Here is a 10,692-nt window from a genome sequence, read left to right on the forward strand (position 1 = left end):
ATGGAAATCAATAAATATAACACAAAAAAAAACAATGGAAATCAATAAATCTAACACAAAAAAGAGGAATTACTAAACATAAAATATAGACGAACACTTAATTTAATTTTACTGTACCTGTACGAAAAAGAGTTGACAGCACAATAAACGGTGTCACAGCACAGCTACCAAGCAACTGACGCTCTCCCGTCAATACTCCCGGCTTGTCACCCCATGATGTTGCCAGCTTGCGTGTTAGTAACTCGAGTCACTCGATAGTACAGAGGTGAGCAAGAGTAGAAAGTCGAGTGCAGTGGGGCTGCAGATGAGGGGAGCCGGTATGCAGTTAGCAAGTTCAGTAGAGTAGTCAGCATGAAAATATCAGACGATAGAAAGAGATGCAACACTGTGGCAGAAGTTAAGAGGCAGATTGTCATTAAGATGAGGGGAGTTGATGAGATGAAAAGACTGAGACTTAACTCTGTCCAAGAGAGCTGTGTGTGTGGAGCCTCCCATGTGTGAGATGCATACTCCATACGAGGGTGGACTAGACCCTTGTATAAGGACAGCACATGAGAGGGGAAAAGGACTGGTGGAGACGATACAGAACACCGAACATCAAAGAAGCTGATTCAGTAGGAGAGGAGATGTGAAGTTTCCAGTTAAGATCTTGAGTTAAGGATAGACCAAGGATTAGTGTAGTGTAGAAAAAGGTGACAGCTGAGTGTTATCAAAGAATAGGGGATAGGTGTTTGGAAAATTGTGTTGAGATGATAGGTGGAGATATTGAGTTTTTGAGGTGTTGAAGGACACCAAATTTCTCCTATCCCAATCAGAAATGATACCAAGGTCAGAAGTTAAGCATTCTGCAGCCCCCAGTCTGGAGTCTTGTAATTCCTACTGGAAGGGTCTTCTGTTGAAAGAAGTTGAATAATGTGAAGTTATCGGCACATGAGTGAATAAGACAGTTTGTTGTGGAAAGATCATTGATGAATAAGAAAGTGGAAGATAGGACAGAGTCCTGTGGGACATCACTGTTGATAGGTGTAGGGAAACAGTGACTGTCTACCACAGCAGAGACAGAACAGCCGGAAAGGAAACTGAAGATGAAAGTACAGAGAGAGGGATAGAATCAATAGGAGGGTAGTTTAGAAAGCAAAGATTTGTGCCAAACTCTGTCAAAAGCTTTCGGGATGTCTAAGGCAACAGCAACAGTTTCACTGAAATGGCTAAGGGAGGATGACAATGAGTCAGTTAAGAAAGTAAGATCACCAGTGGAATGCCCCTTGAGGAACCCATACTGGGGATCACATAGAAAGTCAGAAGTTGATAGATGCTTGTGAATCTTCCAGCAAGGACTGATTCAAAAGCTTTAGAAAGACATGAAAGTAAAGCTATAGGATGGTAGTTTGAGGGATTGGAATGGTCACCCTTCTTAGGCACAGGCAGGAAGGAAAGGTAAATGTTGAAAGGCAGAGATGAAAAAGTTTGATCAGGCAGAGTGTCAGCACGAAAGCACAGTTTTTAAGGACAATAGGAGACACTCTGATGTGTCCATGAGCCTTCTGAGAATTGAGGCCAGAGAGGGCATAAAAAATATCGCTCTTAAGAATTTTAATAACAGGCACAATGGAGTCAGAGGGGGGATAAGTGCGAGGAATATACCCTGAATCATCCAAAGTGGAGTTTTTACTTTTTACAGAAAGTTTTTAAATGGAAAGAAAGTTTGAGCAAAGAAAAAATAATAATAATAGAATGAGCGAGTAGGAGCATAAACTGCAACAAAAGACATGAGGTCTAGTGTGCTTCAGCCTCATCTACATATACAATAATCAGCCAAAGTAACCTCAACCACAAATGTCTGCAGTTGACTCGCGATGCACTTTTGTTACTATTATCTTTATATTTTTTCCATATTTTGCTTGCATCTCTGAACTACAAACCCATCTTTATAATGTCTACATTGAAGAGCAAAATCAAAATTGAATTGTAGAGGTACAGTTGGGGGAATATGCTAATTGCTATAGCTGCACATGACCTTGATGCTCATCTCTGTTGCATTGGCTCTTGAGCTTGCAGTGGGTAAGAAAGAGCCCATTACCCCTGGGACACAGGGCCAGTGTAACATCTTGGTTATCACAGTTTTACCTTCCCCAGGTTTCCCAGGTACCCATTTAGCGGCCAGCCCGAAAGGAAGGATGAATAGATGGGTGAGCTGCATGCTGTCTGGCAGGGCAGGGATTCGAGCCTGGGTCTAAGAATTTGTGGATATGCACACTAACCCCTGCACCATGGAGGCATATCAAAGTTGAAGCCAAAGAACTTTAAATTTAGTATGTACACACCAATTAAAAATATATATATATTATTACTGTTTGAATGTTGTTTTACAAATCTGAGCTATTAAATTCTGCCTCTTTCTTTTCAAGAGGTGAGTTTGGATTACTGTCAGTAATATTAGCATTATTTTGTTCTTTGGCATCTTTCAAAATTTGATCAGCACCTTTGCTAGTTAGATACCTGGCTAGTGATAATCCCAACCTATAAGCTTGACTCATGTGGTGGTCTAGTCCCTGCAGAGATACCACACCACAATATGTAGTAGACATTTTGGCCACTTTTGTCGGGTGCTCTGATAGATCTGAGGAAGAGTCTGGCTTAGCTAGCAGGGTTGTCATGGTGTGGCGTAGTTCCTTACTACCATCCAAGCTCCAAACACCACCTTGAAGATCCAGATGATTTTCTGCAACCTGTATAGAGATAATGTATCAGTGGAAATGTCACACAGCATAGCATATGAATTTTTAAATACAGGTACGTAACTCTCGATTTACGCGAATTTGGTTTACGCTAAATAACGCGGGGTCCAAAATCCAAATAAATGTTTGATTTACAAGTTTTTTTCACTTATACACAATATTTTATGGAGTGGCCACCAGATGTCTCATGCAACTGGACTCACACGGCGCCGCGGCCACACAGCTGAGCTCAGTTCTTCCCGCACGCCACTTGAACAAAAATACAGTACCCACGCTACCACGCTACTCAACAATAGGGGTGGGCAGGTACCGGTACCAGTACCGGTACTAACGGTACCAGTACTAGCCAGTCGCTCATGGTGTCCCTCATTTCTTCCTCACACGAGTGAGGCTGAGACTGAGTGCCTGAGTGGATATCTCGGTGATATGGATATATTCTCTCTCTCTCTCTCTCTCTCTCTCTCTCTCTCTCTCTCCACTGAATGAAGTGAATATTTATTTTTCGATAGAAACCTACCTCTTGGTTGATTTACATTGTTTTTTATTTACGCAACCTCTTCAAGGACACAATACTCGCGTAAATCAAAAGTTATCTGTACTTATTTTTGGTAAAATGACTGTCACTGAAAATATGAACTTGAAATTAATTTTCATGTGAAAAAATACATAAGAATACAATCGTGGGGCAAATATTTCTGTATGAAAATTTTGAAAGTGAACTGCTTGAGCTCTACTATTTCAAATAGAACAAAACTGAGATGGTGTGGATGTGACATTCACAATCAAAACAATAATTTCTTGAATACTTCTTTAAAGATAAAACTGAATAAAAATGTTTCATCTTGAACATTATAGGTGCAACAGTAATTTTCAATTCCCTGAGCTTACTAGTATACAAAGCATGCTTTTTTCTGAAAGAAAATATCTGTAAATTACCCTGCATCTTATGAACATATATTACTGATAAAAAATTGAGCATTTGTGGCATGAAGTTCTTAGCTAGGTGGTTCCACAAGCAGCAGTAGAACAAAAAGCACAAAACCATATTCAGTTGTTGTCTCTGGTCTCAATGACATCACCAATCTTCTCATTTCTCAAACAAGACAAACAACACTTATAATGTGAAATACCAAAATAAATGCAGTGGTAGTATTGTAATCAATGAGGTTCGAGGTGTAAAAGTGTAATGTTACATACCTTTGAGGAAACAGCTACAGGGGCTGAGCAGCCTCCCCCCAAGGTATGCATGAAGGCACGTTCTGCAATGGCAGTTACTGTGGTATTGCAGTGACCTAAAGAGGACAGTAATGCCAAGGCTGTAGAATCATCCTCCCGACATTCCACAGCCAGTGCCCCTTGACCAACAGCATACATACAGGTGTCCTCTTCAAGATACTGAAAGTGTCAAATTATACAATCAGCACAGCAACTGGATGACCAGGGATCAAAATATGCAAATCCTCAAAAAATTCTGAGGCTGGTTTCCTAAAAAGTGTAAAGTTAAAAAACAGGATAAAGCAGCTAGACTTTGCACTTTTTGGTGGATGGAACTCCTATTAAAGTATATATATATGGGGTAATGGGAAAACTCCAGGAACCTCAGAAAACCCCAGTTTTCATCAGGGTTGTCCAAAGAAAGTGGTCAAATAGCAAAAATGTTAAGAATCTATTTTCTTAAAGGAATACATGTGTAAATGGTGGGGGTTAGGCTCTTGACCTCTTTTATCTTATACCTTGCTAGTAGTAGTACACTTGGACTTCACAGGCCTAGTCTGGCCCATGGGCTGGAATTTGCCCACTAAAGTATCCTTACCTAGAGTACTTAGATTACCCTTACCTCAGAAATCTTTTCTTGCCAGCCCATTCTCAGCACACCAGCAGCTGCTAGAATGAGAGCATCATAAGTGTCTCCTTCTTCAAGCTTCCTAAACCTAGTATTAAGGTTCCCTCTCACACTTTTGAATAGCAGGTCAGGAAACCTTCGCTTTAGCTGTGCAGTCCGACGCACAGAGCTTGTCCCTGCAAGGAAAATTTACATATGTAATTTTTGTATGATAATTAAGAATATCATGCCTGTTTCAGAGATGAATTCACAAGAATGCCAAATAGCAGATTTTGTTTGACTAGAGATTATTAAATGCAAAAGCTGCCATTCATGTCCAGTGTTTAGGCCAACTGTTTTTTGTTATGTTTTTATCTAAACCCTTTGGACCTGGACGTTAAAAATGGGATCAAAAGTGAATGAGATTTATTGTACTGATTTACTCTTCCACACATATGTTAAGACCCAAAATATGTAAAACTGTATATCAATGGAAAGGTAAGAAAATGATCTTTCATGTGACATAGGCAAAATTTAGGAATACACTAGTGGGTGAGGATAACTTAAATCATTTTACTGAGTGAACTTGTATATGCACTTATATATACGATCGCCGTAATGTAAGGGTTAAACATGTTCAAAATAATCCAAGTTCCTCAGACAAGTTGTATTTTTTTGTGTTGTTTATTTGTTGAAAAAAGTCAGAAAAGTTTTGACAAATCATAGTTTTCTATGCATACCAAATACCATATGTTATTAGTGTCAAATCATGAATAAATCAGAAAAAATCATCAGACAAGCATTGAGCCGAGAGGTATCCGGATTATCAAGTTTCTTGCAGTAAATAGCCAACAGTGACTCACCAATAACAGCATCTTTAGGGAGTGTGGCTAGTGAGGCATCAGCATGTTTAGGATGCATTATGACAGCATCCCTTGGGTCCTCACGTTCACATATTGCTCCTATTACCATCCCCTCTGGTAGGTTGGTGGGAAGATCCTGAAACAATTTTTTTTATAAAGATATACACAGTGTTGAACTTTATTTTGTCATAATTGTTCCATTCTATTGTTTACTTTATGCTACAGAACTTTGTAGGAAGAAACTGAAAGTATGAAGTACAGCAGGCCACCCACTACACGTCTTCATCTATCTAACTATCTATATCTCCGATGCCTTGCTCCCTCGCAGGAACTTCCCTCCAGGGGGTGGCCACAGCAGAAGAGTCTCCATCTCTCCCTGTTCTGGCACTCCCTCTCAGCACACTCAATCCTGCTCCTTCCAACTCTTTCACTCCAATACTCACTCACCCTATTGATATACTTCACAAGTGGTCTTCCCCTGACACCCCCTCCCTCAATCCCTCCCTCATACACTCCATTAATTCATTCTCCCCCATTCTCATCACGTGTCCAAACCATCTCAGCACACCATGCCTCACCCACTCCACACTCCACTGCTTTCACTGTCACACCCATACCAAACCGCTCATACATGCTTTCATTACTTTCTCCATCCCATCCTGACACACCACATGCACCTCTTATATAACTCATTTCCATTGCTGTACTGTCCGCATTCCATGTCCACATCTCTGATGCATATGACAGAGTTGGCAGGATAATACTGTTCCTCTTTACCTCAATGCTCACACTTCTTCCTTTCATAACTCTCTCCAATGCACCCACCACCTGTCTGCCCTTCACTGGTCTTTCCCTCACTTCACCTTCCATACTGCCATGCTTACATAAAACTGTCCCTAAATATTTAAGCTCAGTCACCTCCTCCATTCTTTCCTCCCCTAACCTTATCCTACACTTCGTTGTACCTTCTGCTCTAACTCTATATGGCTTTGCATAATCAATGACCTGTTCTCTCACCCTCTCAAATACCATAACCTTACTCTTTCCAGCATTCACTCTCAGCTTTCTCCTCTTACACACCCTGTCAAACTCATCCACTATCCTCTGCAGCATCCCCTCATTCTCTGCCAACAACACTGTATCATCTGCAAACAGGTCCACCACCAATGACTCCTCCGTACCTCTCACTTTCAGCCTTGGACGACATCACACACCCCTGTCTCAAACCCACACCAACAATGAAACTCTCACTCAACTCACCATTCACGTGTACAGAGGCACTCGCATCCTTATAGAAGGATTGGATTCCCTCCAGCAAACCCCCACCCACACCACCTATACCACCGAGACACGATCATGGAATTGGATAGGTGCACTACAGGTGAGCTACTTTAAAATTGCATGTCAGTTACCATAATGTGATAGTGACTAATGAAGAGGTGCATACCTGTGATATGAATGTGAACAAAATATGTGGGATGCAGAGTGATGGAATGAGAGAAATTCAGTACTAACCTTGAGAGAATGGACAACAATGTCCACTTGTTTCTCCTCTAATGCGACTTCAAGTTCCTTTGTAAAGAGACTTTTACCACCAATTTTGGAAAGTGCCACATTCAAGATCTTGTCCCCTTTTGTCTTCATAGTTACTGTCAGGAGAGAAAAATCATTGGAAAACAAAATTAATCTTCATCATCTTATTAATCTTCATATCTTATTTACGATTCTATTGAAAAAATAAACTAAATATCAATAATTGAAAGAATTTTGACTGGGCATATATATTTAATTTCAACTAATTTTATATATATATATATATATATATATATATATATATATATATATATATATATATATATATATATATATATATATATATATATATATATATATATATATATATATATATATATATATATATATATATATATATATATATATATATATATATACAGTAAACTCTCAGTTATCCGGGTGCACCGTATCCGACCTCAAAAATGCTTTATTAACAGGACGGTAACCAACAAAAGTGCAGAGGTCATCCTCAGACTCTATTTAGCGTTAGTTAGGTCACACTTAGATAACCTATGCTGTACAGTTTTGGTGCCCACACTACAAAATGGACATCAACTTGCTAGAATCAGTTCAGAGGAGGATGACCAAGATGATTCAGGGACTGAGGAACCTCCCATATCAAGATAGGCTGAAACATCTCAACTTACATTCTCTAAAAAGACGAAGAGTGCGGGGAGATCTGATAGAAGTATTCAAATGGGTCAAGGGTTACAACAAAGGTGATATAAGTAAAGTACTGAGAATTAGCCAGCAGGATAGAACACAGTAGTGAATTTAAATTAGAAAAGTATAGATTTAAGAGGGAAATAGGCAGGCATTGGTTTAGTAATAGGGTGGTGGGAGAATGAAATAGACTCAGCAATCACATAGTGAGTGCAGGGACGATAGCTTGTTTTAAGAGTAGACTTGATAGCTACATGGACGAGGATGACAGGTGGTAGTGGGGGGGAATCTGGAGCTGCCTTGTGTAGGCCATTCGGCCTTTTGCAGTCTCCCTATGTTCTTATGTTCTTATGAGTGGCACAGCGAAAATTTCTTTGTATCCACCTTTGTGAACAAGCATACTACGTCCTGGCTCACTTTAGCCAATATACGAGTTATTTTATCTCTATGTTTATGCTTCCATCTCAAAACTATCAATTAATATATAATACATGATGATTATGTTGGGTTTATGGCTGAAAACTTGTTATATTAAATAGCGACATTTGAAATTTGGAGCGCGGCAATCCCGGATACAGTGCGGGGCGCTGTTTTGGCCCGGCCATAGTAAAGAGGTTAATGTGCGAATCCATGAGAAGTGAACCCGTAAATACGGGGGGACAGGTATACATACAAATACACACGTTTCTGAATGAACAATTTGATGAATCAGTATCTTTGCCAATAACACCTGAAGGCAGTTTTACTTACTAATTTCAAACTTGAGGTGTGGGTGGACTTTCTGCAGTGCATCTTTCACTACGTAGGTCTGCTTCAAGGCCAGCTGGAAGACAAACACCACAACTATTAGTACATCATAAAAGAAAATCATCCAATCATTCTTATGGGGTAATAAAGTGAAGAAGTGAGCAAAGTTACATTTAGTTCATAATGTTTTCTCTGTTTATGGGCTTTTGTTAAATGTGTTAACCCTCTCGCGCACGATGACGCGTTTCGCGTCAACAAGGGTAAAAGGTCCTGGCGCACGATGATGCGAAACACGTCATAAAAGTTTAAAAAATTTATTAAAAATTAAGTTTTTGGTGAAAGTGCGTCAAATTTGGGAGCGTCATTTGTTGGGATAAGTTTCTTAATGGTAACATATGGCAACCTTTCTAAGGATAGAGAAAGTTGGAAGCTCTTCTGCCGTGGCCATCCCCTGGTGGGAGCTCCTAGGAGCAGGCGTCGATGAAATGATGATGATGATGAGGTTACAATTATGGAGGGGTTGAGAGGGGTGAAGCCCCCACCCCATTAGGTATGCTCACGGAAGGTTAGGTTAGGTTAAATTACAGTAATGGGGGGTTGAAGCCCCCCATTAGTTACTCATGTAATTTTAGGTTAGGTTAGATTACAAAAATGGGGGAGTGAAAGGTGGCGAAGTCCCCTCTGTTTTGCCCTCTCCCTGTTAACTCATGAAAGTTTCTCACTTCTTTATTGTCCACCTGTAAAAATATGAAGATTTATATCAATATTTTTAAAAAAATCATAATATAAATTAACTTTACTAACTTTAAACAACCCCTTTGATAAGTGATGCTGAAGGGACTGGGGAAGGAAGGAGAGGAAAGGAAGGAGAAGGAATGTAGAGAAGTATCACAAACCCACAGCTGGTACTTTTCTCCTGCTGCTGCAAGTAACTATCTCTCAAATTTATAACTTACCTCACTCTCTCGGGATCCAATTTTGATAGTAATTTCATCTGAAAAAGTTTTAGTACGACTTTCAGTCATTGTTTCTTCAAAGAAAACACACTTCGTAACACTGTACTTTGCACCGGCCTCTCTTGCTCTTGCTCTTGCTGTACAGGTGACCCGTTGGAGAGTCAGGCCTTCGTCTCGGCACACCCTGTAAAAATAAAACAACACAAGCAGTATCCATTACAAATCTTCCAATTCCCTATTTCTTGCACACCACATCTTTTCCAGAAAACTCTTCATGGCTTCTATAATTCTATCATTTGCTTCATCACTCAGTCCCAGCAGCAGCAGCATCCATTCCCTCTCTGTCCTTGCAATCCTCCCATTCACATCCCTGATGGTCGCCGTCCGGCCACCCACTGGACGGACACTGGACGGACACTAAACGACCGCCGGTAGCCGTTCGGTCTAACGACTACTTTGCCACCTATGTGGTCGGGGAGCGGTGGGTGTGAATCGCAGCATTTTGAGGTCGCAGGTGGTCGTTAGCAGGTCGTAAAGTCAGTGTGAATGTAGCTTTACACTTGAGCCTGCGCAGGTGGGAAAAGTGAGTGGGCTACTTCAAGTATGGACAATTTATAATCATACTAATTAATTTGTAATAATCTGATAAGCATCTATTTTCAATTTATTATTAATGAGAAGGACCAAAGGAAGTTCATCAGTGTGACTGTCACAACTATTTCTATATTCATATGCCCTGTCTCCTTCAAAATACTTATTAGTATGTTTATCATAAGATCCCCCGAAAAGTTTATGTGAATAAGCTTTTTGTAAAAAGTGGAAAAGGAAACAACTTAAAAAAAGTTTTAAAGTTAATCAGTTTCTAATTTAATATTTGAAGAATCTATCAGATCGAGACTGTCTGGGCTGAACCGGTCTGGCTCCTTCACGTGTTAGCGGAGGTTACCGGAAGTAATACCGCTAACGCTAATTCGCAAATTAGCGACCTTTTTGTCGCAAACGCAAATCCGCAAATGAAATGGAACTTCCGCTATTGCGGATCTGTGGATTTGCGGACTAATTAGCGGAAGTGCCCAGCACTGATATATATATATATATATATATATATATATATATATATATATATATATATATATATATATATATATATATATATATATTTTTTTTTATGTACATATATACAGAGAGAGAGAGAGAGAGAGAGAGTTCATGCTTTCATGCTGGTTATGCTAAAAGTGTGGCAATTTTATTTGGAAAAAGATACAAAGTACTTTATATTATGTTCCGCAGCGTTCGTGATGTCAGTCTGCAATGTTTTGCTAGCATTT

At 39.8% G+C, this 10,692-nt stretch overlaps 1 protein-coding gene across 1 annotated transcript; it reads right to left on the reverse strand.

The window, feature by feature from the left end:
- Positions 1 to 1,578: 1,578 nt before the first annotated feature.
- LOC126987892 (porphobilinogen deaminase-like) lies at positions 1,579 to 9,764 on the reverse strand. Its single transcript, XM_050845383.1, has 7 exons — positions 9,365 to 9,764; positions 8,412 to 8,484; positions 6,939 to 7,072; positions 5,424 to 5,559; positions 4,576 to 4,757; positions 3,936 to 4,133; positions 1,579 to 2,729 (listed from the first exon to the last, which is right to left on the reverse strand). Exons 1-7 carry the CDS (start codon positions 9,431 to 9,433, stop codon positions 2,367 to 2,369), a joined length of 1,155 nt encoding a protein of 384 aa, XP_050701340.1. The 5' UTR covers positions 9,434 to 9,764; the 3' UTR covers positions 1,579 to 2,366.
- Positions 9,765 to 10,692: the final 928 nt, after the last annotated feature.

The sequence above is a fragment of the Eriocheir sinensis genome, chromosome 67, assembly GCF_024679095.1.
Source record: "Eriocheir sinensis breed Jianghai 21 chromosome 67, ASM2467909v1, whole genome shotgun sequence".
Taxonomy (NCBI): Eukaryota; Metazoa; Arthropoda; class Malacostraca; order Decapoda; family Varunidae; genus Eriocheir; species Eriocheir sinensis.

Bases quoted from the DNA above. Each gene is read 5' to 3' on its own strand.
- LOC126987892 (XM_050845383.1), bottom strand. From the start codon at position 9,433: ATGACTGAAAGTCGTACTAAAACTTTTTCAGATGAAATTACTATCAAA. The intron at 4,758-5,423 runs GTGAGTCACTGT...TTTTCCTTGCAG, and splicing joins CCCTAAAGATGCTGTTATTG to GGACAAGCTCTGTGCGTCGG. The intron at 4,134-4,575 runs GTAAGGGTAATC...TGACACTTTCAG, and splicing joins GGCAAGAAAAGATTTCTGAG to TATCTTGAAGAGGACACCTG.